Source organism: Mustelus asterias, chromosome 10 (genome assembly GCF_964213995.1).
Source record: "Mustelus asterias chromosome 10, sMusAst1.hap1.1, whole genome shotgun sequence".
NCBI lineage: Eukaryota > Metazoa > Chordata > Chondrichthyes > Carcharhiniformes > Triakidae > Mustelus > Mustelus asterias.
The window spans coordinates 2199767-2224368 of record NC_135810.1 but is presented as its reverse complement, the minus strand read 5'-3'; the positions used below and the strand labels follow the sequence as shown (position 1 = coordinate 2224368).

At 43.6% G+C, this 24602-nt stretch overlaps 1 protein-coding gene across 1 annotated transcript in view; it reads left to right on the top strand.

Annotated features, from left to right (window-relative positions):
• Nucleotides 1-3480: 3480 nt before the first annotated feature.
• The window catches only part of LOC144499496 (Golgi pH regulator), a 50747-nt gene continuing 29625 nt past the window's right edge, over nt 3481-24602 (top strand). Inside the window, exons 1-6 of the mRNA XM_078221502.1 lie at nt 3481-3538; nt 5458-5561; nt 7279-7385; nt 8833-8934; nt 10172-10292; nt 16489-16569. Of these exons, the coding sequence (XP_078077628.1) occupies nt 3512-3538; nt 5458-5561; nt 7279-7385; nt 8833-8934; nt 10172-10292; nt 16489-16569 (542 nt within the window). The 5' untranslated portion in view covers nt 3481-3511. The remainder of the gene's footprint in view (nt 3539-5457; nt 5562-7278; nt 7386-8832; nt 8935-10171; nt 10293-16488; nt 16570-24602) is intronic.

Genomic DNA, 24602 nt, shown 5'->3' with positions numbered 1-24602 from the left:
GCCCTTCTCGTATGGCTTGCCCTGTTCATATATTCACATAATGCTCACGGGTCTTCAGGGGATTCAGAGGCACCAGTTACCAGCAAGAAAATATTCAATACAGGATTTTGAAACATGGATCTAGAATGTTGTGCCGCACTGGACATGTGTATGTTTGTGTTTAACTTGTGACAAAAACACACAACTTAATCCATGTCTTTAATAGGGACAATTAATCCAAAAATGGATCTTAAAGCCACAAAAGCGTGAGCTTGCATTCCTGTCAAAGGCACAGCAATCAGGGTGTTTAGAGTACCATTGAAATACTTAGAAATGCAACTCTGATCTGAAGTGATCTCCTCAGGTAAAAGTGCCTTCAGTCTTCTGTATCAACTGTGGCTCAGTTGTCAGGAAAGCAGAGGTAGTTTGAATTATATTTGTATTGTTAAAGGTTGGAAATAAGGTATAGATTCAAGTGGGCTTAATTTAGTGTGTAGGAAAGGGTAAAAACTCCAGTTAGATTTATGTTAAACAATACAATTTAAACATGCATGATTTACATGTGTGGGGGTTTTGTTTTCAGTTCAGACTGTGTTTCTAATGTTCTGAGCGAGTTTACAATGTGAAAAGTAAATAAAAGCTTGGAGATGGAAAGAGATGTTGCCTAGCAACCAGGGGCACACACTTAGGAAAAAGAGCTTTTTGAGTTTAGTTTTTAATTGGAAGCCAGAGGAGAGGGTGCTTCACAAAGAGAGGGAGCATCTTCAAAGCTTTACTGGAAGAAAAGCCATGCGGTGGAGTAAGAACAAATAAATGCCAGAAATCGAAAGACCAACTAGTTAAGGAAACTGGAGAAACAAAGAGAAGTTTCCAGCAAGTTTGAAGTTAAACACAAAGGAAACAGGAATTGGAACAAAGTACAGTTCAGTGAAGACAGAGCTGAGGCGTTGGCTGGCGAAAAGCCAGAAAGGTATCTGAAATGGTTCTAAAGTTTGTGACATCTTACTACAGTTTGTGAGATGTTGGTTGAAATAATCGTAGATCAATCAATAGCCGGATCTTGGAGTTGCTGTAAAGTATTCAAGACAAAGAAAACCTGAAAGGACAGTTCACAAACATGGAGGCGAACCTTGTTAAAACAGTGGAGAGGAAACTCTGTCAGGATAATTGGTAAACTTGGTGGTGGATTCTTGATGTCAACAACTGATGGAAAGCATTGTTTGAAAGAAGATTTTTAAACGTTTCTTTCTGAGTGGAGCTTGGAAACACTCGTGTGACAATCACCTGGGGGGACTTGTGGAGAAATCCACAGAAGATCGATTGAGTGGCACCTTCCAGTTGGTTTCCAAGTGGGGTGTTGTCCTTGAAATCTGTGTACATTTGTGAAGATGGAGGGGAATGAAAGAGTATTGTATTATTATCAAAGTTTTTATGTTCAATAAATGTTTTTTTTGTTGTCAAAAACCAATTGGCATTCCACCGGTTCTTCCAAGGTTTCTTGAAAAAATTAAAAGTTAAGGTCTGCTGAACCAGGGTTCCACTGTGGGACCTTCCCGTTCAGTAGTAACACTAACTGGGATCATAGCTCAGTGTATAGCATGCATGCCATTGAGTCAGAAGGTTGATGGTTCAAGAGCTACTCCAGAGATTGAGCACAAGTCCAGGCTGACATTTCCAGGGGAGTACTGAGGGAGCGCTGCACTGTTAAGGGTGTTGTCTTTCGGATGAGATGTTATACCGAGGGCCTATAAAAGGACACAAAAGATCCCTTGGTCAGATTTTGAAGAAGTGTATCCTGGCCAATATGTCAGCATTGCCTCTGATCTGGCCGTTGTAATATTGTTCGTGGGAGTTTATTGCATGTAAATTGACTGTTGTGTTTCCTACGTTACAACTGTGTCTGGAATTCAGAAAGTACTTCAGTGTCTAAAGAACAGTGAGTCATTCTGAGATTGTGGAAGACACTACAGGCAATCCTTTCTCTGATAATTGACTGGATTTAGATGCGGCAGACTGAGACGGAGTAATGTTTCCCCAAGCCGTGATGATCAGACAAATAGTGGGGTTGCTGGTTGCAGCAGTGTTTTTGAAGGTGGATTTAATGGGCCTGAACTTCCTCGAAGTGCAATCTGACTATGATTGCCACTCTGCTCCTAATTTTAAAAAAAATTTTTTTTCCATCATGCCTCAGCTGACTTTCCAACTCAGGCTAGGTGAGGTCTGAGTAGTACAGCGTGTCCCCGGGGCCTAGTGTTGGAAATATAGCTTGTCAGATGCAAGGAAGCCACAGTACAGTTTTGCAGTGCCAATTACCAAAGAAACAGCTAAGTTAAAGACCCAGTGAAGGTTCAAGATCCTTAACAGGTCAGGGAGACGGTAAATGGTAGGATTTGTTGGGGGGGTATTCAGCCTATGGTGTTGGGTCAAGCCTGGGGAGACACATGGTGGTAGTGCGAGTCATAAAATCCCTACAGTGCAGAAGAAGGACTTTTGACCCATCGAGCCCACACCAACAACAATCCCACCCAGGTCCTATCCACGTAACCCCGCATATTTAATCCCCCTGACACTAGGGTCAATTTAGCATGACCAATCAACCCGCACATCTTTGGAGTGCTGGAGGAAACCGGAGCACCCGGACGAAACCATACAGACATGGGAGAACGTGCAAACTCCGCACAGACAGTTACCCGAGGCCAGAATTGAACCCAGGTCCCTGGTGCTGTGACCTAAAAAGAGGGCAGCAATATTAACCACTGCCACTGTGCTGCCTTTGTCAGGCATGCTGGGGGGGGGGGGGGGGGGGGGGGGGGTGAGAATCATGCCCAGGCGGGGGGTGGGAGACAGTGAGTCAGGCCTTGGGAGGAGGTGAGAGTCGGGCCCGGGGAGGGTGAGAGTATGGCTCCTAGAGGTTGAGAGTCAGACCTGGAGGTGAGAGACAGTGACTCAGGCCGGTTTGGCTGGCTACGCTCACATGAAGCACGTTTGGATATTATACTGAAGGTGCTGTATAAATGCAAATTGTTTTTGAGTGGTTTAGAAACTTGCTGTCAGATGTATAATCACGAGTGGAAAGTCTTGACTTAATTATCCTTTGATCTCAGAGTATTTTCTCCTGGCCGGCCACCCTTCTTGCATCTCCCATAAACCTGAGCTCATTCTAAACTCTGCTGTCCGGATCCTATCTCATACCTGTTCCATGCTCACTGCTTCTCGACCTCTTTTCCTTTCTTTAAGATGCTCCATAAAATCCACCTCTAACTCAGCTTTTGGTCGTCTGGCCTAATATCTTCTAATGTGCGGCTTGAAGTCAGGTTTTATTTGATAAGGCTCTTGTGAAGTGCCTTGGGGTGTCTTGCTGTGTTAAAGGTGTCATTTAAATGCAAGTTGTTGTGCTGTGTTAGTCAGAGCCATTGGAATACTTCAGTCCCACATACGAGAATGATGCACCTGCAATTGGTTTGGGATATTGACGTTTTTCTGTGCATCACTTTTGCAGCTCCTGTTTTTTGGATTTGGATGGCTTTTCTTCATGCGTCAGTTATTCAAGGATTATGAGGTAAATTTCCAAGTATTACAAAGTCAATTCGATGGCTGTTGTTCATATGACTAATATCCAAAATAAGTTCCATCATGGCTCGCGTAGTTATTGGATACAATATTCTCCTTAGATTATTTTCTCTCGCATTGGTTATGCCATGTTTGAAATTCTTGGGATTTTGAAAAATTCTCTTTCTGCTGTAGAGGAATAGATTTGAAAAGCAGGAAAATTATGTTGAACATAATTAGTGTCTTGGAATTTTTTTAAATTAAAAGCACTATATAAATTATTGTTAAACACATAGAATCTTGGTTAGACCACACTCGGAGTGCTGCATGTAGTTACAGTGTAGATAACCCAGTGACTGTCTATCAGTTATACAGAGAGTGACTGGGTGGGAGTGACAGTCTGTCAGTTATACAGAGAGTGACTGGGTGGGAGTGACAGTCTATCAGTTATACAGAGAGTGACTGGGTGGGAGTGACTGTCTACCAGTTATACAGAGAGTGACTGGGTGGGAATGACAGTCTACGGTTATACAGAGAGTGACTGGGTGGGAGTGACAGTCTATCAGTTATACAGAGAGTGACTGGGTGGGAATGACAGTCTACCAGTTATACAGAGAGTGACTGGGTGGGAATGACAGTCTGTCAGTTATACAGAGAGTGACTGGGTGGGAGTGACAGTCTGTCAGTTATACAGAGAGTGACTGGGTGGGAGTGACTGTCTACCAGTTATACAGAGAGTGACTGGGTGGGAATGACAGTCTACCAGTTATACAGAGAGTGACTGGGTGGGAATGACAGTCTACCAGTTATACAGAGAGTGACTGGGTGGGAGTGACAGTCTGTCAGTTATACAGAGAGTGACTGGGTGGGAGTGACTGTCTACCAGTTATACAGAGAGTTAGATCACACTGGGAACACTGCAGAGTTCTGCTTTCCGTATGATATAAAGGATCTAAAAGCACTGGAGAAAATGCAAAAAAGATTTACAAGAATGATATCAAAACTGAAGGTTATACCTATCAGTATGGATTGGACAGGCTAGGGCTGTTCAGATATAGAGTTAATATTTAATAAATTTAGTAAGCTATCTTTCTCCCTATTTTAAATGTTTTCTGCACAGATTGTACACGTAGATCGTGCTATGTGAGAGAAATCTTTATCATCAAGGGTTAATGTTTCTGATTGTACTGAATATCTGTAATCCATCAGATAATGTTCATGGGGCGGCACAGAGGTTAGATCCGGGTTCAGTTCCGGCTTTGGGTCACTGTCTGTGTGGAATTTGCACATTCTCCCCGTGTCTGTGTGGATTTCCTCCAGGTGCTCAGGTTTCCTCCCAGAGCCCAAAGATGTGTGGGTTAGGTGCTTTGGCCATGCTAAATTGCCCCTTAGTATTGGGGGATTAACAGGGTAAATACATGGGAATAGGATCTGGGTGGGATTGTTATCGGTGCAGGCTTGATGGGCTGAATGGCCTCCTTATGCACTATAGGGATTTTATGATTCTATAATCTGTGACCCTTCAGGAAGATAACTTGCCCTCTTTACCTGGTGTGGTCACTATGTTTCTCCAGTTCCACACCAACACATTGACTTTTAACTGCCTTTTGAATTGTCCTAGCAAGCCATTCAGTTAAGGGTAACTAGGGACGCCTTGCTAGAAACCGGCAAGCGTAAACAATTTGGTGATGGGGTGAAGTAAGGTGGGGAAAGGCTTGTGTGGAACATAAATGTTGACATAGATCTTTTGGATGGATTGGCCTGTTCCTGCTACCAGCCAATTATCACCTTTGTGCGGAATAACATTATTCGGCCTGTTTTAATACTTTCCTCCCAAGAATAGCAGCTGTTTCTCCATATTTTCACTGCTGGAAGCTACAGTCTATTGTCCGACACGGTGCTAAACATTGTCTGTCTTCTTTGGTGCAGGTGAGACAGTATGTTGTCCAAATGGTTTTCTCTGTGATGTTTGCTTTCTCCTGCACTATGTTTGAACTCATCATTTTCGAGATTCTGGGTCTTTTAAACAGCAGGTGAGTGTATAATCCTTATCACCACTTTAGGATTGTGTAGGGATGTGCCTCCTATTGACCAATCCAAGAACATTCTTTCCATGCTTTTCCAATTGTACGTAAAGGTGGTTAAGTGTTTTTGAGCTAATTAGAATGAATTATCTCATTACTTCACAAGTGTAGCTAGCCAAAATAAGTTTCTTGTCAAACTTTTATTGAGAGAGAAACTATAAAGTTGCCTGTAACAATGTCCCATAAACAGCAGTGTGATGTTGATTAGGTGGTGCTTTTAATGTTGGTTGGGAGGTAAATATTGGCCAGGACACTGGGGAAAACTCATCAAAATATTGCCATGGGATTTTTTTGCATCCACCTAAGCAATTTTTAAAATTAATTCACAGGGTATGTGCATCACTGACAAGCCAATGCATGTTCTCTAATTGTCCTTGAGAAGGTAGTGGTGATCTACCACTTTGAACCTGTGGTAGTCCATGTGGTGTGTTTTCACCAACATGGTGCTAGGGAGGGAGTTCCAGGATTTTGATCCAGTGACCGTGAAGGAACAGCGATATAGTTCCAGGTCAGGATAGTGTGTGATTGGAGGGGAACTTGCATCTATCTGTTGTTCTTGGCACAGTCATGTTGGTGGGGATGCAAGCTGCTGTCAAAGGAACCTTGTAGATGGTACATACTGCTGCCATTGTGCACTGGTGGTTGCAGATCAAGTCTGTACAGAGTAACTAACTCTAGATTTTAATTGATGTACAAACTGGGTGTGAGATTTGAGATTGAATCAGCTTTTAATATGAAGAATCCAATCCTAGTCATCAACTAGTTTTCAGTTGGCAATTTTATCTGTTTTTTCGTTGAAGTATTCTGTGAGTCAACTGCAAGATTGAATTGACTGTTTTAATTTTGGCCCATGTAATCTTAAAGTAATGGTTTTGCAATGCGTGCCCTTGTCATTTTATAACAGCAGAGTCCTAAATCTGTCAGCTTTATAGGTATTTAAAGTTTTAAGGGCGGCACGGTGGCGCAGTGGTTAGCACTGCTGCTTCACAGCTCCAGGGTCCCGGGTTCGATTCCCGGCTCGGGTCACTGTCTGTGTGGAGTTTGCACATTCTCCCCGTGTCTACGTGGGTTTCCTCCGGGTGCTCTGGTTTCCTCCCACAGTCCAAAAATGTGCGGGTTAGGTTGATTGGCCAGGTTAAAAATTGCCCCTTAGGGTCCTGGCATGCGTAGGTTAGAGGGATTAGCGGGCAAATATGTGGCGGTAGGGCCTGGGTGGGATTGTGGTCGGTGCAGACTCGATGGGCCAAATGGCCTCCTTCTGCACTGTAGGGATTCTATGATTCTATGTTAGTTTTCACCGTATCCGGGACAGAAATTTCCATCTACACATTGTCGCTGATTATTTTGTTTTCTGTTTTGGTTTTAATCACTATTTGTAGTTACCCTTTAGATGTAAATTGTCGGCAGAAAATTGGTGAAACAATTCCTAAAACTTAAAGTACTTTCGGGAACATGAGTAAAATCAACTATTTAATTCATCTGAAAATAAAAGAAGTTAGAAGGTTGAAAAGTTAGCAAGCTCTGACAGTTTACATTATAGAAAGCTGAAGGAATTTAGGAGAGGGAGCAGAGCCATACCAATCAGGTAAAGACACGTTCTGCTTAGGGCCGCCATCATTTTGGTGTGCAGGAATTTTAACCGCATCGTACTTTCATTGTCTTCCAGCTCAAGGTATTTTCATTGGAAGTTGAATCTATATATCACCCTTGTGGCACTTATTTTTATCGTCCCTTTCTACATTGGCTACTTTGTGGTCAGCAACATTCGACTTTGTAAGTATTTGCAGCCATGTCACTTCCCAAGATAATATTACAGTGCATATTTCCACTAAAAGTATTTAATTTGTATATTTTGATGTGAGTTGAGCTATAATTTTGCTTTAGAATGTGCTGTCATAATTTCTCAGAATTCGGTACAATTGCCAAGGTGTCTCATCCTGATAATATTAGCTTTCCCGATTATTATCATCCCAATAAATATTATTGGAACAGTCTAATTATTATTCATCCATCATCAGAGCCTGGACATTAGAGCTGATAATTTACAACATTAAGGCTGGAACTCTGCCACCTTACCCGCCACAGAATCGGAGCGGCGAGGGTTCGACAACGGAAATGAAATCTCCATTAACCTCGGACGGCAATTTCTGGTCTCGCCCAAACGAGGCTGTAAAGTCCCACCGTATATGTTTGATTCTTCTTCTGTTCAATCCTGGCCAACAATTTGTTTGTGATAATTAATGATGGCTATTGCTTGTCTTTTTGTTGACAGTTTTATGTATAGTAAGTAGTCTCACAACACCAGCAACAGATTTATTTGGTAGCACTATTTATGTATTATATTTATGTATGTTTTTATGTGTGGTCAAACAGTGAAATTGACCATAGAATTAAAATTAGAAACAGCCCCTTTCAATAATCAAGCTTGGAGATCCTTTTCCCATCAATAATCATGTTATTTATCCTTCAAAAATATTATGATCCGACTTGCACTGAGTTCTTTTCTGTGGTCCTTGCTGATATCTAGTTGAAGCAAAGGTATAGTTGAAATTTGTAATGGAGGTGTGACATTTAGTGTTCCCTCTAAGCTGCGCAGCCAAGTAAAACTTCCCATGCAGGCTGTGCACTAGCCCATCTCAATTTACCACTCATGCACGGCATGCAAAAGAAAATGTGAAGACTACTTAAATCACTCGTACAGCACAGAAACAAATGAGAGAGTTCGTTGGGGGCAAATCTCTAGCTACACTAGGGCGGTGACCATGTTTGTAGACCCCAGCTGCTTGAGAGACTGGAGAACTTGGGGCTGTTCTTGGAGCGGTGAAAGTGAAGGGGAGATTTGATAAATGTGTTCAAAACCATAAAGGATTTCGATCAAGCAAATAAGAATAAACTGATTCCATTGGCAGGAAGGTCAGTAACCTGAATACACACACACACATAAGATCACTGACAAAAGAACCAGTGGAAAGAAGAGAATGTTTTACATAGCGAGTTGTTATGATTTGGAATACATTAATTGGTGGAAGCAGATTCAATAAGAAACTGTCAAAGGGTAATTGGATAAATACTTGAAGAGGAAAGATTTGCCGGGCTATAGAGAAAGAACATGAGAATGGGACTATTTGGAAAGCTCTGTCAAAGCGCTGGCATGGGCATGATGGGTTGAATGGCCTTGCACGCTCTGCTGCTCTGGTAATAACTTGTATATTTTCTTTAGTACAGAGAAAGAGATTCCTCTTTGCATGCGTCATTTGGCTGGCATTCATGTACTTTTTCTGGAAGCTTGGAGATCCTTTTCCCATCCTAAGCCCAAAACATGGTGAGTCCATTCCAACTTTTCTGTGAGGATGATTTACTACATATAATTTCGCAGATAATGTACTGGGGAAACACCTGATGGATTGAACTGTGCTCGGAGTAATGAAGAGGCTATGGTGCAAATCTATTTAAACCTCATCATTGGTTCCTAACCCAAAGCCCAGTCTTTTATAATAAATATTCCACCCACTTGTATGTTTGCCAGTTTTCCTGCTCCGACTGTTTATGTTCTTAAGTAGAGCTCAGAGGAATGAGGGGTGACTGCATTGAGGCATATAAAATGACAGGATAGATGCAGAAAGGATGTTTCTCTTGGCTGGCAGAATAATAAGGGATCAGAATTAGAGGCAAGTCATTTAGCACAGAGTTGAGGAGGCATTTCTTAACTCAGAGGGTTAATTTTTTAATCTTTGGAATTCTCTACCACAGAAAGCTCAGTCATTGAGCATGTTCAAGACAGAGATAACAGATTTCTAGAGACTAAAGACATCGAGAGATATAGGGATAGTGTGGGGAAATGATGTTGAGAGAGAAAGTTTAAAGTTTATTTATTAGTGTCACAAGGAAGCTGACATTAACACTACAATGAAGTTACTGTGAAAATCCGCCACACTCCGGAGCCTTTCGGGTACACGGAGGGAGAATTTAGCATGGCCAGTGCACCTAATCAGCACGTCTTTCGGACTGTGGGAGGAAACCGGAGCACCCGGAGGAAACCCACGCAGACACAGGGAGAACGTGCAGACTCTGCACAGACAGCGACCCAAACCAGGAATTGAACCCGGGTCCTTGGCGTTGTGAGATAGCAGTGCTAACCACTGTGCCACCGTGCCGCTCCAAGATCAGCCATGATCTAATTGAATGGCAGGCTTGAGGAGCCCTACTCCTATTTCCAATGTCATGCAGCTAAGATTAGTAACTTGAGCAGATAAATTGAGTGTAATCCTGATAGTAAACACTTGTCCTCTTTCAATACATTGCAGTATACTGTCAGTAACATTAAAGCACTGTTGTTTTACTTCGATGTCAAAATGATCTTAAGTATATGTTTTAAAAGCCATTCTGGTGTTTTCTAGTGGGTTTTTCTGAAATCAGTTTATTGGGTTTTGCTGTGCTTATCCAGACAATGTAAAATCTATACAGCTAATTTATTGCCGATTACTAGTTTATTTTAGAAATCTGGTGACATTAGCATGCAAATCTATTTTGTGTTTGATTTCTTTGCTTCTCCCCATCAGGTATTCTGTCAATCGAACAATTGATCAGCAGAGTTGGGGTCATTGGGGTCACACTAATGGCATTATTGTCAGGCTTTGGTGCAGTAAATTGCCCCTATACCTACATGTCGTACTTTCTGAGGTGAGGAAGCTGATGATTGGTTACTGTAAAACCCTAAAGTACCCTCAAACTTCCCTATTGTTATTTTAGGAACAATTATCTGTTGGTATGCCCATTTAAATTGTCACTCCCTTTCGATACCATTGCTTCATGTTCAATTTCAGACTGTGTTTTCATTTTCTTTCTTTCTTGTTTGACAATAAATGTCCCTGTCTCCACCACCAATCAGCAGGGAACACTGTCTTTGTGGTGATGTGTTCCCTCCCTGGCTACGGTTTCATCCTGATCTGAATCAACAGATTAGCGGGATAAATATGTGGGGTTAAAGGGTTAGGGCCTGGATTGGTGCAGACTCGATGGGCCGAATGGCATCCTTCCGTACTGTGGGGATTCCGGGGGAGGGGGTTCACTCTGGGGGGGCGGGGGGGAGGGGGTTCACTCCGATGTAGCAATGTCGTGGGGGATCACTGGTTCCAGGTTCCCCTTCAAGCCGCACGGCCCTCTGACAAGGGCATATGTCACCGTGCCTTCAGGGTTACTGGATCAGTATCCTGGTATTCCTGATCATGGGAGGATCATGAGCTGTTCAGGGAGGCTGTCATCTGCCAAGGGACGACAAATGTGGCCATATCCATGTCGCCAAACCCCAAGAACAAATACTGAAATATGCTTCAGCTAATTTAAATAAGCTTTTGGAGGTCTTGTTCACCAGAAATAGCTGCAACCAGTAGTTTTGGACAGTTAATATCCTTCATGATTAAATAGTAGCGTGGAATTTGTGACAGTAATAATGGTGGGACTGTCCACACTCAGAAATCATAGAAACCCTATAGGAGGCCATTCAGCCCATCAAGTCTGCATCTAGGCCCTCTCCCCGTCACTCCACATATTTACCCTACCAATCCCTCTAACCTACCCATCCCGGGACACTAAGGGGCAATTAAGCATGGCCAATCAACCTAACCCACACATCTTTGGACTGTGGGAGGAAACTGGAAAACCCGGAGGAAACCCACGCAGACATGTGGAGAACGTGTAAACTCCACACCGATAGTGACCCAAGCTGGGAATCGAACCCAGGTCCCTGGAGCTGTGAGGCTGCAGTGTTAACCACTGTGTCACCGTGCCACCCCAGTTACTCATTATTGCGTAAATCAGACAGCAACTTTAACTCAGTTAATCACGGAAACGTGGAATCTGTGTCCCTGCCCATCCACAGGGGATATACCCTGCCCATCCACAGGGGATATACCCTGCCCATCCACAGGGGATATACCCTGCCCATCCACAGGGGATATACCCTGCCCATCCACAGGGGATATACCCTGCCCATCCACAGGGGATATACCCTGCCCATCCACAGGGGATATACCCTGCCCATCCACAGGGGATATACCCTGCCCATCCACAGGGGATATACCCTGCCCATCCACAGGGGATATACCCTGCCCATCCACAGGGGATATACCCTGCCCATCCACAGGGGATATACCCTGCCCATCCACAGGGGATATACCCTGCCCATCCACGGGATATACCCTGCCCATCCACAGGGGATATACCCTGCCCATCCACAGGGGATATACCTTGCCCATCCACAGGGGATATACCCTGCCCATCCACAGGGGATATACCCTGCCCATCCACAGGGGATATATCCTGCCCATCCACAGGGGATATACCCTGCCCATCCACAGGGGATATACCCTGCCCATCCACAGGGGATATACCCTGCCCATCCACAGGGGATATACCCTGCCCATCCACAGGGGATATACCCTGCCCATCCACAGGGGATATACCCTGCCCATCCACAGGGGATATACCCTGCCCATCCACAGGGGATATACCCTGCCCATCCACAGGGGATATACCCTGCCCATCCACAGGGGATATACCCTGCCCATCCACAGGGGATATACCCTGCCCATCCACAGGGGATATACCCTGCCCATCCACAGGGGATATACCCTGCCCATCCACAGGGGATATACCCTGCCCATCCACAGATATACCCTGCCCATCCACAGATATACCCTGCCCATCCACAGATATACCCTGCCCATCCACAGATATACCCTGCCCATCCACAGATATATCCTGCCCATCCACAGATATATCCTGCCCATCCACAGATATATCCTGCCCATCCACAGATATACCCTGCCCATCCACAGATATACCCTGCCCATCCACAGATATACCCTGCCCATCCACAGGGTTCACTGCTGCAGTCTTCACAGATGAAATCATCAGGAATCAGCTAACTTTTCGGGAACTTCCAACCATTTGCACTTTATTCTCAGTGAAAGGGCCAGTGGGAATGCTAAAGCTTGTTCAGTCAAGTGTAACTGAGCTTTTTATGGAATACCACATCACATTTAGTGTTGAACAACCAAACTGATGCCTGAGTAAGGGAAGTCTGTGCTCCACAACCCAACCAATTAGGAACATAGGAACAGGCCATTCGGCCCATCAAGCTTGTTCCGCCATTCAATAAGATCATGGCTGATCTGTGGCCTAACTCCATAGACCTGCCTTTGGTCCATATCCCTTAGTAACTTTGCTTAACAAAAAATTAACTATCAGATTTAAAGATAGCAACTGATCTAGCATCAACTACCATTTGTGAAGAGAGTTCCAAAATTCTTAACACCCTTTGTGTGTAGAAGTGCTTCCCAACATTTACCCTGAACTAAAAGTAGCTAACATTGTTCCTCTTAGCTATGGGCGAGGTACCAGAGGATTGGAGAGTTGCTAACATTGTTCCTCTGTTTAAGAAGGGCAGAAGAGACAATCTGGGAAATTACAGCCTGTGAGCCTCACATCAGTGGTGGGGAAATTATTGGAGAAGATTCTCGGGGACAGGATGAACTCACATCTGGAAGAGAATAGGCTTATTAGCGATAGACAGCATGGTTTTGTGAAGGGGAGGTCGTGTCTCACAAACTCGATTGAGTTCTTTGAAGAAGTGACAAGAAAAATTGACCAGGGCAGGGCAGTGGATGTTGTAAACATGGATTTTAGTAAAGCCTTCGATAAGGTTCCCCATGGCAGGCTGATACAGAAGGTGAAGTCATATGGGATCCGAGGTGAGCTGGTAAAATGGATACAAAACTGGCTTAGGCATAGAAAGCAGAGAGTAGCAGTGGAAGGGTACTTTTCTAACTGGAGGTCTGTGACAAGCGGCGTTCCACAAGAATCAGTGCTGGGACCTCTGTTGTTTGTAATATTTATAAATGATTTGGAGAAAAATGTAGGTAGTCTGATTAGTAAATTTGCAGATGATACAAAAATTGGGGGAGTAGGGGATAGTGAGGAGGATTGTCAGAGGATACAGCAGGGTATAAATCGGCTGGAGACCTAGGCCGAAAGATGGCAGCTGGAATTTAACCCGGACAAATGTGAGGTGATGCGATTTGGAAAGTCTACTGCCGAAGGAAAGTATACAGAAAATGGTAGAGCCCTTAGAAATATTAGCATATAGAGGGATCTAGGTGTGCAGATCCACAGTTCCCTGAAGGTGGCAACTCAGGTGGACAAGGTGGTCAAGAAGGTGTATGGCATGCTGGCCTTCATCGGTCGGGCGTTGAATATAGGAATTGGAAAATCATGTTGCAGCTGTATCAGACTTTGGTTAGGCTGCATTTGGAGTATTGTGTACAATTCTGGTCGCCACGTGACTGAAGGATGTTGATGCATTGGAAAGGGTGCAGAAGAGATTTCCCAGGATGTTGCCTGGTTTGGAGGATATGGACTATGAAGAAAGGTTGAACAAACTTGGATTGTTTTCATTGGAGCGTCAGAGGATGAGGGGGGACCCGATAGAGGTTTACAAGATTATGACAGGCTTGGATAGAGTGGATAGTCAGAGTCTTTTTCCCAGGATCGAAGAATCAATTACTCGGGGGCATAGGTTGAGAGTGAGAGAGGGAAAAGTTCAAAAGAGATGTAAGGGGCAAATTTTTCACACAAAGGGTGGTGAATGCCTGGAACGCGCTGCTGGAGGAAGTGGTGGAAGCAGATTCTATAACAACGTTCAAGAGGCATCTGGATAGATACATGAATAGGCAGCGAATAGAGGGATATGGACCAGGTAGAGGCAAGAAAATATTAGATTAGAGAGGCATCTGTGTCGGTACAGACTTGATGGGCTGAAGGGCCTGTTCCTGTGCTGTACTGTTCTTTGTTCCTGAACGATCTAGACAATGCCCACTAGTTCTAGAATCTCCAACCAGTGTAAATAGTTTATCTTTATGTACCGTGTTTTTTCCTGTCAGTATCTTGAACACTGCGATCAGATTAACTCTTAACCGTCTAAATTCTAGAGAAAACAGGCCTAATTTGTATAATCTTTCCTCATAATTAGATCCCTGAAGTCCAGGTATCGTTCCTGTAAACCTAGACAGCATTCCCTCCAAGGCCAATATATCCTTCCTAAGGTGTGGTGTCCAGACCCGCTCTCAGTACTCCAAGTGGGGTCTAAGCAGGGTTTTGTACAGCTGCAGCATAACTTCACCCTTGTATTCCAATCCTCTCGATATAAAGGACAGCATTCCATTAGCTGCCTTGATTATTTGTGTGCATCTTTTTTGAGGTCAGTGGTGAGGGCTGTTCATTCAGTACTGATCAGAAAAACCAATATCCTTCATCACCAACTTGCATTAAATGAAGAATATTACAACAGCTCTGGGTTTTGCTATTAGTTTTTTAAGAGGTTAAAGTGTTACAGAATAAAACAGTGAGGGACAGAGAGAGCAGTTTGTATATAGAAGGAGCGCGGAGAGACAAAGACTGATGGACAGAGGGAGCAGAAACAATAGAAGCATAAATGGAAATGAATTGGAGGGTTGAAGATGCAAGTTGGGAGTTGAGTAGTGAGGAAGTTTATACTTGCAGAGTGTTTATTTTTACATCCATAATGCAACAGATCAGCTGCTCTTTAAATATAATTTCCGTTTCTTTTTAAATACAGCAACCTTATATTTTAAGGGCCAGTAATCAGAGGAAAATAATTAAAATCATTGGCAAAAGAACCAGGGGGTATCATAATCATAGAGTGTAGAAAAAGCCTATCGAGTCCACACCGACACATTAGAAACACCTGACCTCCCACCTGATCCCATCTGCCCGCACTTGGCCCATAGCCCTGAATGTTATGATGTGCCGAGTGCTCATCCAGGTACTTTTTAAAGGATGTGAGACAACCTGCCTCCACCATCCTCCCAGGCAGCGCATTCCAGACCATCGCCACCCTCTGGGGGAAAAAGGTTTTTCCCCACATCCCGCCTAAACCTCCTGCCCCTCACCTTGATCTTATGTCCCCTCGTGACTGACCCTTCAACTGAGGGAAACAGCTGTTCCTTATCCACTCTATCCATGCCCTCATAATCTTGTACACTTCGATCAGGTCGCCCCTCAGTCCCACGAAAACATTCCAAGCCTATCCAACCTCTCTTCGTAACTTAAATGCTCCATCCCAGGCAGCATCCTGGTGAATCTCCTCTGCACCCCCTCCAGTGCAATCACATCCTTCTGATAACATGGCGACCAGAATTGTAATAAGAATTTTTTTTTTACACAGCGAGTTGTGATCTGGATTGCTCTGTCTGAATGGGTAGTGGAAACAAATTCAATAATAATTTTCAAAGGAAATTGAACAAATACTTGAAAAGAAACTGCAGAGCTCAGGGGAAAGAGCAGGTGTAGTGGGAGCAAGTAAATAGATATTTCAAAGATATACATGATCAACCTCTTCCTTCACTCTAAGATTTCTTGGTTATAATTTTTTTAGACTGGTCTATGCACCATACTGAAGATTTTATGGAGCAACCTCAACCCATGTATTGTCTAAACATTGAAACATAGAAGATCGGAGCAGGAGGAGGCCATTCGGCCCTTCGAGCCTGCTCTGCCATTCATTATGATCATGGCTGATCATCCAACTCAATAGGCTGATCCTGCTTTCTCCCCATAACCTTTGATCCTATTCGCCCCAAGTGCTATATCCAGCCGCCTCTTGAATACATTCAATGTTTTGGCATCAACTACTTCCTGTGGTAATGAATTCCACAGGCTCACCACTCTTCTCTTCCACAACCATGGGTTCTTGCTACTGTGTGGGACAAAGCATGTTGAGAGCTGTTTCGATCTGATTTTGACGTATATTTGATTTTCTAACATGCATTCACTCTTTCCTCTTGTCCCCCGTTTCAAGGAATGTGACCGACAGTGACATCCTTGCACTAGAGCGACGATTACTGCAGACGATGGACATGATCGTCAGCAAGAAGAAGAGGTAGGCTCTGTCAGCAAGGCCAGTACCCTGCAGCAGCTTTTATTTACAGCAGAACCTCAGGGGAAGGGACCAGGTTCTCTTTGAAAAAGTCATACCTTTGAACAATACAACAACATGCACTTATATAGCACCTTTAACATAGTGGCAATTCAGAGGGCATTCAACAGGTGTGTTACCAAACACACTGAAACACAAGGAGATATTAGAGTAGATGACCAAAAGCTTGGTTAGTGAGGTAGGTTTTCAGTAGTGCCTTAAAGGAGGAGAGAGAGAGGAAGAGAGGCTTATGTCGGATATGCCAGAGTTAGGGAGAGGCAGCAGAAGGCATTTTTGTTTACTGAATCTCCTGATTGTCTAACACTCTCCATAAAGCTGAGCTCTGACAGATTCAGATCAAAAGGAATAGACAGAATAAACAGTGTTATAACTCCCTGTGGTTCGATAGCAAATTCAGCAGCTAGATTTACACTTTCCGATTTCCTTATCAATCGAGTCAAGTTCCCATCCAAGTCTTGACTTGGAACTATATTGTCCTTCCTTCACCGTTGATGGATCAAACTCTGGGCAAGCCCTTCGGTGCCACACATGGGCTGCTGCAGTGTAAAAAAACAGCTCACCACCACCTGCTTGAAGGCATTTCGGAATGAGCAGTAAATGCTGGTCCTGTCAGCGACACCCACGCCCCATGAATGAAGTGTTTAAAAATCACATTTTACTAGTTCCATGACTCTTCCAACATTCCCGCTACAAGGTAAAAGCTGCGACAGAAAGTCATGGTGCTGCTGCCATACACTTGGATCACACAGTTATTCTGGTTGTGTTCCCACTGACCAAGAGGAATTTCCAATAATCTGTTTGGCTATAGTCTGCCCTTGCTTTGATGCTGTCTGTTATATGTTAATTAGAATATTATAGAGCAAAGGAAAACGCCATTGCATTCAAGCTTCCTAATTAGAAATACTGAATGAGAAGGGGGAGAGTGTATTCAGTGTTGAATACAACATTGTATCCCCCAACTCACATAGGGTATCTCCTGGAGAGGCGATGGTATTACCGCAAGACTGTTAATCCAGAAACTCAGCTAAAGTTCTGGGGACCCAGGTTCAAATCCCGCCATGGCAGGTGGTGGAATTTGAGTTCAATAAAAAAATATTTGGAATTAAGAATCTACTGATGACCATGAAACCATTGTCGATTGTCGGAAAAGTCCATCTCGTTCACTAGTGTCCTTTAGGGAAGGAAATCTGCCGTCCTTACCCAGTCTGGCCTGCCTGTGACTCCAGAGCGAGAGCAATGTGGTTGACTCTCAACTGCCCAAGGGCAACTAGGGATGGGCAGTAAATGCTGGCCAGCCAGCGACACCCATGTCCCACAAATGAATAAAAAAACCTCCTGAAAATAGTGATGCTGAGTACAGCAGCCACTAGCTACATGAGGTCATTTGGAAATCCAGATATTGCCAACAGCATTTTTGATATGTGAGTCAGTGAACAGTGAGTTGCGACTATGGTCTCAATACTAATGTTCACACAGCATCTGCTTGAGAACTTTCCATCTTTTTATTCATTTGTTGGTAAAATGCTAAGAGGAAAAACTGACTGTGTGTGCTTTATTGATTAAGTTTAAGTATCACAAGTAGGCTTACATTAACACTGTAAAGAAGTTACTGTGAAAATCCCCTAGTCACCACACTCCGGCGCCTGTTCGGGTACACTGAGGGAGAATTTAGCATGGCCAGTGCACCTAACCAGCACGCCTTTTGAACTGTGGGAGGAAACTGGAGCACCCAGGGGAAACCCACGCAGACATGGGGAGAACGTGCTGACTCCGCACAGACAGAGCTGGAAATCGAACCCGGGTCCCTGGCGCTGTGAGGCAGCAGCGCTAACCACTGTGTCACCATGCCGCCCCGGGTCCCTGGCGCTGTGAGGCAGCAGCGCTAACCACTGTGTCACCATGCCGCCCCGGGTCCCTGGCGCTGTGAGGCAGCAGCGCTAACCACTGTGCCACCCATGCCGCCCCATTGTCGTGAATGTTTTACTCTTTGCTACTGAACAGAGGAGAAGTTTGTCAAGCTAATGTATATGTGTGAAGCGCATTGTGTTGCAGTATGTGGGGCTCGTCGATGATTTCTGTAAGGCTACATGTCTTCAGAGAAAGCAAATATCCTGAAATCTCCCATGAGCAGATCCTCGAGTATTTAAAATAACTTTGCTAGTTTAAGTTGCATTTTACTCAATGATATTTTACAAGAATGTGCCTTGTTACGAATGAATATCATCATATATGAAAGCAATTTGTAAGAATGACAGTAGTGATCTTTGGGTGGGTTTCTACCTTGCTGTGAATCTGTATTGATCAAAGTGCCTTGAATGATTGATCCATTGAAACTCTGTTGTTGCATCCAGCTCCGACTTACTCTGCAGATACTGGGTGAGTTCATCTTACTTTTCACAGGCACTTACCCTTGCTGTGAACTGGCAAATGAGGTTAAGGGATAAGTCAATAGAGATGCAGTGGCAGATATTTAAGGGGATATTTCAGAATACACAGAATAGGTACATTCCAATAAGTAAAAATTCCAAGAACCCACCAAGATGTGGTTACCCATGGATCATTACTGTCATTCTTACAAATTGTTTCCATATATGATGATATTCATTTGTAACAAGGGACGTTTTTGTATAATATTAGAGTAAAATACAACTTAAACTGCAAAGTTATTTTAAATACGCGAGGATCTGTTAACATCTGTCATGTGGTTAACTAAAAAGGTTCTCCGTTGGCCCCGTCCCCTGGCACTGCCCGGTGTGCATTGCCCAGGTGCCAAACTAGCATTACCCAGGTGCCCAGTGGCCATTGCCAAGGTGCCAGTCTGGCACTGTCCATGGGACACCCCCCTTGCTCTTGGCCTCCCCGGGGGGGGCTTCAGTGGCTTCCGGTACCACCGGCAAGGCCAACACGACTGTTTTCCGAACATGGGGAGCAGGTGTTTTCCTCGCCAGAGAGAACCTCTCCTGGTGAGGCCATAAAGGCAAGTGAGACCGGACGGTTGAGTGCCGGGCTCACTAAACACGTTGAAATTAACATATATGTAAATTTAAATAAATGAATTAGCCTCTCGCCTATTTACAGCAGGAGGTTTACCACGCCGGAAATTGTTGTAAGACAGGTGCGAAAACCGGCACCATTCGCACTAGCCGCTTTACGCCCGATTTTACAACATTTTCCCGCCGCAAAACGGGCGTAAAGCGGCCGTAAAACTCCGCCCATAAGATCCTGAGGGCTCTGGACAGGGTGGATGTGCAGAGAATGTTTTCTCTTGTGGGAAAATCTAGAAGGGTCACTGTTTAAAAATAAGAGGTCACCTATTTCAGACAGAGGTGAGGATAATTATCTTCTCTGAGGGTGGGGAGTCTCTGGAACTCTCATTCTCAAAAGGCAGTGGAAACAGAGTCTTTGAATATTTTTAAGGTAAAGTGAGATAGATTCTTGATAAGCCAGGAGGTGAAAGGTCATTGGAGTAGGTGGAAATGCGGAGTTACGGTTACAATCAGGTCAGCCATGATATTATTGAATGATGGAGCAGCATGAGGGGCTCCTAATTTGCATGTTTGCATCTCTTAGTTATTATTAAATGTTCAGGTGACTGTACAAATGGCTGCCATACTACTGACCACCAGTGGGTGGCACTATCAAACTATTAGACACATCTAAGATAGTTACAGAAGTCAACCATTCAGTCCATCAAAGTTACTCCAGTTCAACTCCATGGTGGATCTGTACCTCATCCCCATTTTCACACCTTTAATATTCCTTACATATGAACATACAAATTAGGAGCAGATCATTTAGCCCTTTGAGCCTGCTCCACTTTCCCTAATAAAAATCTTGATCTCAGGATATTAGAAGAGGAAAAGTTCTGGATTTCCACTACCCTCTGTTCATTTTAGTTATATGTTTTATTTCATGGATTCTCCCACTGGAAGAAATAGTTTGCCTTTTGTCATTTTAAATCACCGCCCGACCTTCTAAGCTGAAGGTAGCGCATACTGAGCTTTGGGTCCATCCTATTGGTATGTTTCTATTGTGGTCAGGCATCTCATCCTGGAGGGGAACATACTTTTACAGTGAAAACAACGGCCAGCTTTACTGCCTTGGCGTTTGGCTGTTTCAGTACGGTCCAAAGCTCAGTCCCAACCTGTTGCTTGTACAAATCATGGCACTGGACACACTTCGAGAAGTCAGTTAATAGAATGAGTGACTTGCGTCAATACTGCACCTTCCCCCTGACCTCAGGACGGCTAAAAGCAGCCACACACCTCAAATGTCGCAAGGTCATTAGGAAGGTAAATAGGTGTAGTCGCTATTGTAATGCAGGAAACATGACAACCAATTTGCTCATGAATGTGATGATGCCCAGGTCATTTGTTAACTGAAGGACCAATATTAGCCAGCACACTGGGACGTATTCCACTTGGGACCAAGTGACACTTGGGATGAACTCTCCTACTCTTCTTTGAAAAATTCATAAACCTGGGTGCATTTTCAGTTCTATGGATACAGATATCTTTTTAATGATCTAGAACCCCTTTGTGCTGTTCACAGTTTGCAATTTCTTGTGCACATGGGTCTCAAACCTGGTTGTAGTCATTTTCTTTAACACATGCTAAATTGCTCATTTCTGGTCTAATATTCTCAATCAGATGTGTAATATTGCCTTAGGATAATATGCAATTTTTGACGGGATGTGGTTTGTCTGCATTGCAACTAGAGTTTGAAACTTTTTCACCATTTTACTCTGCAATTTAAAGTTCTCAGGAAGTGCACATTCTCGGATCACTGCGGTTTTATGGTGCCTACCTTGTAACGTAAGTCTGTGACCTACATTACTGATTCACGTAGATTAGTTGCACAAAGGACTTGTTACTGTAGCATAACAGTAATCAGGAAAAAAATATTGCAGAACACAATGGAGCCAGAAAAAAGTGGAAAACAAACTGATGAGGTTCAAATGAAGAAGTGAAAGCAGAATCAATGGGAAGAAGAGCTGTAGCAAAGCTGTCAGACACGATTGCAACAGTTGATGCAAAAGGTGAAATTTTCAGTTTCATGTGTGAAGGGAGAATGATCTAAAGTACTGTCTTCCCAGAATGTGATTCACAGAACATTTCACATTCTGTCTTGTACAACAAGAGAGGAAGTATTAAATTTGAAGACCTGTTTTTTAGGCTTTGTACTGAACACTGGTTAATCAAAAGAGAACCAATGTACGTCTTTCTCAAGGAAGATTGATCTTGCATTTAAATCATACCTTTCACCACCTCAATATCTTCCAATTAAAGTAAATTAAATTACCAGATAGAATAAATCAATAGAGGGCTGTCATAGGATCATACAGCACAGAAGGAGACTATTCAGCCCATCATGCCCGTGACAGCTCACTGAAAGCTATCAATTAGTCCCACTTTATCTTTCCCCGCAATGAAAGATATTTTCCTTTTCATATATTTATCCATTTCCCTTTTTAATCACCCACCATTCTTTCAGGCAGCGCACATCATTGCAACACGCCGCATTCCAAAAAAAATTACCTTCATTTCTTTTTTGGCTCTTTGCAAATTACCTTAAATCTCTGCCCTCTCGTTATCGACCCTTCTGCCAGTGTAAATTGTGTCCTTATTTATTCTGCATTATTTTGAAAACATACATCAAATCTCCCCCTAACCTCCTCTACTCTAAGGAAAACAGTGCCAATGCCTGCAGTCTCTCCAAATACTGTTTTAATATTTAAAAGAAAAAACGGTGGAAAAGTGTGTCATTCAGTGAAATTTAATAGATATGGAAGAGGGAGTTCTGTCTTTTTGGAATGAACCTGCCTCTTGTGGGAGATGGCCTGACACTGTTCCCTTTTATAGTTAGCAATGGAGAGGTAAAAGCAAGTTGCTTTGTTTTTTTATTCACCTCACCAAAGCTGAACATTAATTTGTTTCAGGTAAACTAGCCAGTGGAATTTTCCAGCCTTGGGAGGTGAGGAGAGTAATGGGTTAGAATAGCTGAAGATGTTTTTGTAAGGTCAGGGTTCAAATGCTTCAAAGAGAAAGAAAATCATTGATCAAACAGTGCCCAGAATAATGCTGAAAAATTGCTCGCTGACTTTCTGTTGATTGGAAGATTGCATTTGGATCATGATCCGATTTATTTGAAAGCAGAAATGTCTGACCCCAGTGGACCTTTTAAACATCGATGTTAGTTGCAGTCTACTGATCCATTATTTACAATAAAAATAAATTGAATTACTCAATAATTTGAGTTAAGCAGCTGCATTGTCAGCCGTGCCTCTGGTAGCACAACTGTCTCTGAGTCACAGGGCCCACACCAGTGACTTCAGCGCAAAATCCAGGCTGACACTCCCAGTACCGGTGCTGAGGGAGTATTAACATAGAACATAGAACAGTACAGCATAGAACAGGCCCTTCGGCCCACAATGTTGTGTATTCTCAGCATCGTGTATTCTCAAAGGTGCTATTTTTCAGAAAGGTGAGTAAACCGAGGGCCCTATCGACCCTCTCATAACAGATCCTGTCACTCTATTGTGAAGAAGAGCGGTGGAGTTCTTCCTGATGTCCTGCAGTCTTTGGAAAAACGTGGTTACACAAAATCAGGGTTTGTATCCCTCAATCAAAGTTATTAAAACAGATTATCTGCTCATTATTTTGTTGTTTTTTTGTGGGAGCTTGCTGTGCACAAATTGGTTGCTGTGTTTCCCCCACTAAAACAGTGACTATGCTCACAAAAAGTACTCATTCCTGTGAATCATCTGGGACAACCCGAGATTGTGAAAAGTTTTATATAAATGCAATTCTTTCTTTTAAGCATTAGAGACACGTGCTTAAGAAATGAATGATTAATGTGAATTAAAAGGGCTATTGTGTTGAGTTTTAAATTGAAAAGCATCACATAAAGCTTTATTGCCTGATCAAAGAGTGCAATGGACAGGGAAATCCCAAAGTTCCCGGGTTCCATAATATGCCATTGGAATTTCCCAACTCTCTCGATATACGCACACATGCAAACACTCTCGTGCAAGCACCCTCTCTCATGCAAACAGTCTTGTGCACTCTCGTGCAAGCGCTCTCTCTCGTGCAAGCGCTCTCTCTCGTGCAAGCGCTCTCTCTCGTGCAAACGCTCTCTCTCGTGCAAGCGCTCTCTCTCGTGCAAGCGCTCTCTCGTGCAAGCGCTCTCTCTCGTGCAAGCGCTCTCTCTCGTGCAAGCGCTCTCTCTCGTGCAAGCGCTCTCTCTCGTGCAAGCGCTCTCTCGTGCAAGCGCTCTCTCGTGCAAACACGCTCTCTCGTGCAAACACGCTCTCTCATGCAAGCACCCTCTCTCGTGCAGTCTTGTGCACTCTCTCGTGCAAACACACTGTCTCGTGCAAGCGCTCTCTCGTGCAAGCGCTCTGACACACGCACACTGAGTATTCTGAATTGTGAAGTTCAGTGTAGCTGGCCTGCTTATAAAGCTGCCCAATGCATAGTTAACAGGAGTAGACCAAGCAGCTCCCCATGATCCATTTAGATGATAGATGATTTGTAATCTATCTTCCTGCCTTGCCACAAAATCCCTTAAACCCTAGACCCATGACCCCAAGATGTATCTCAGTATGAGCTTTGCAGATGCTGCTGCTTCACACAGTTGGAAGCTAAGTTTAGTGTGACAGTGTTGGGACTCAAAGTTAAAAATGCTTGGGATTTGTGATACATGGCGCTTGCGGGTTTTAATTGGCCATTAACTTTCTTTGTCATTTTGTTCCCTTCCTTCTATCATGCTTCATGGAATCTTACAGTATAGTAGGAGACTATTTGGCCCGTTACGCCTGCATGGGTTCTTTGAGGGAGTTTTCCAGCTAGTCTCACTGCCCTGCTGTTCCCTATTATCTAGCAAAATTTTTGCTTTTCAAGCATTTATCCAGTTCCCTTCTGAATGTTATTGAAACTGCTTCCACTGCTCTTTCGGGCAATACATTCAGTACATAC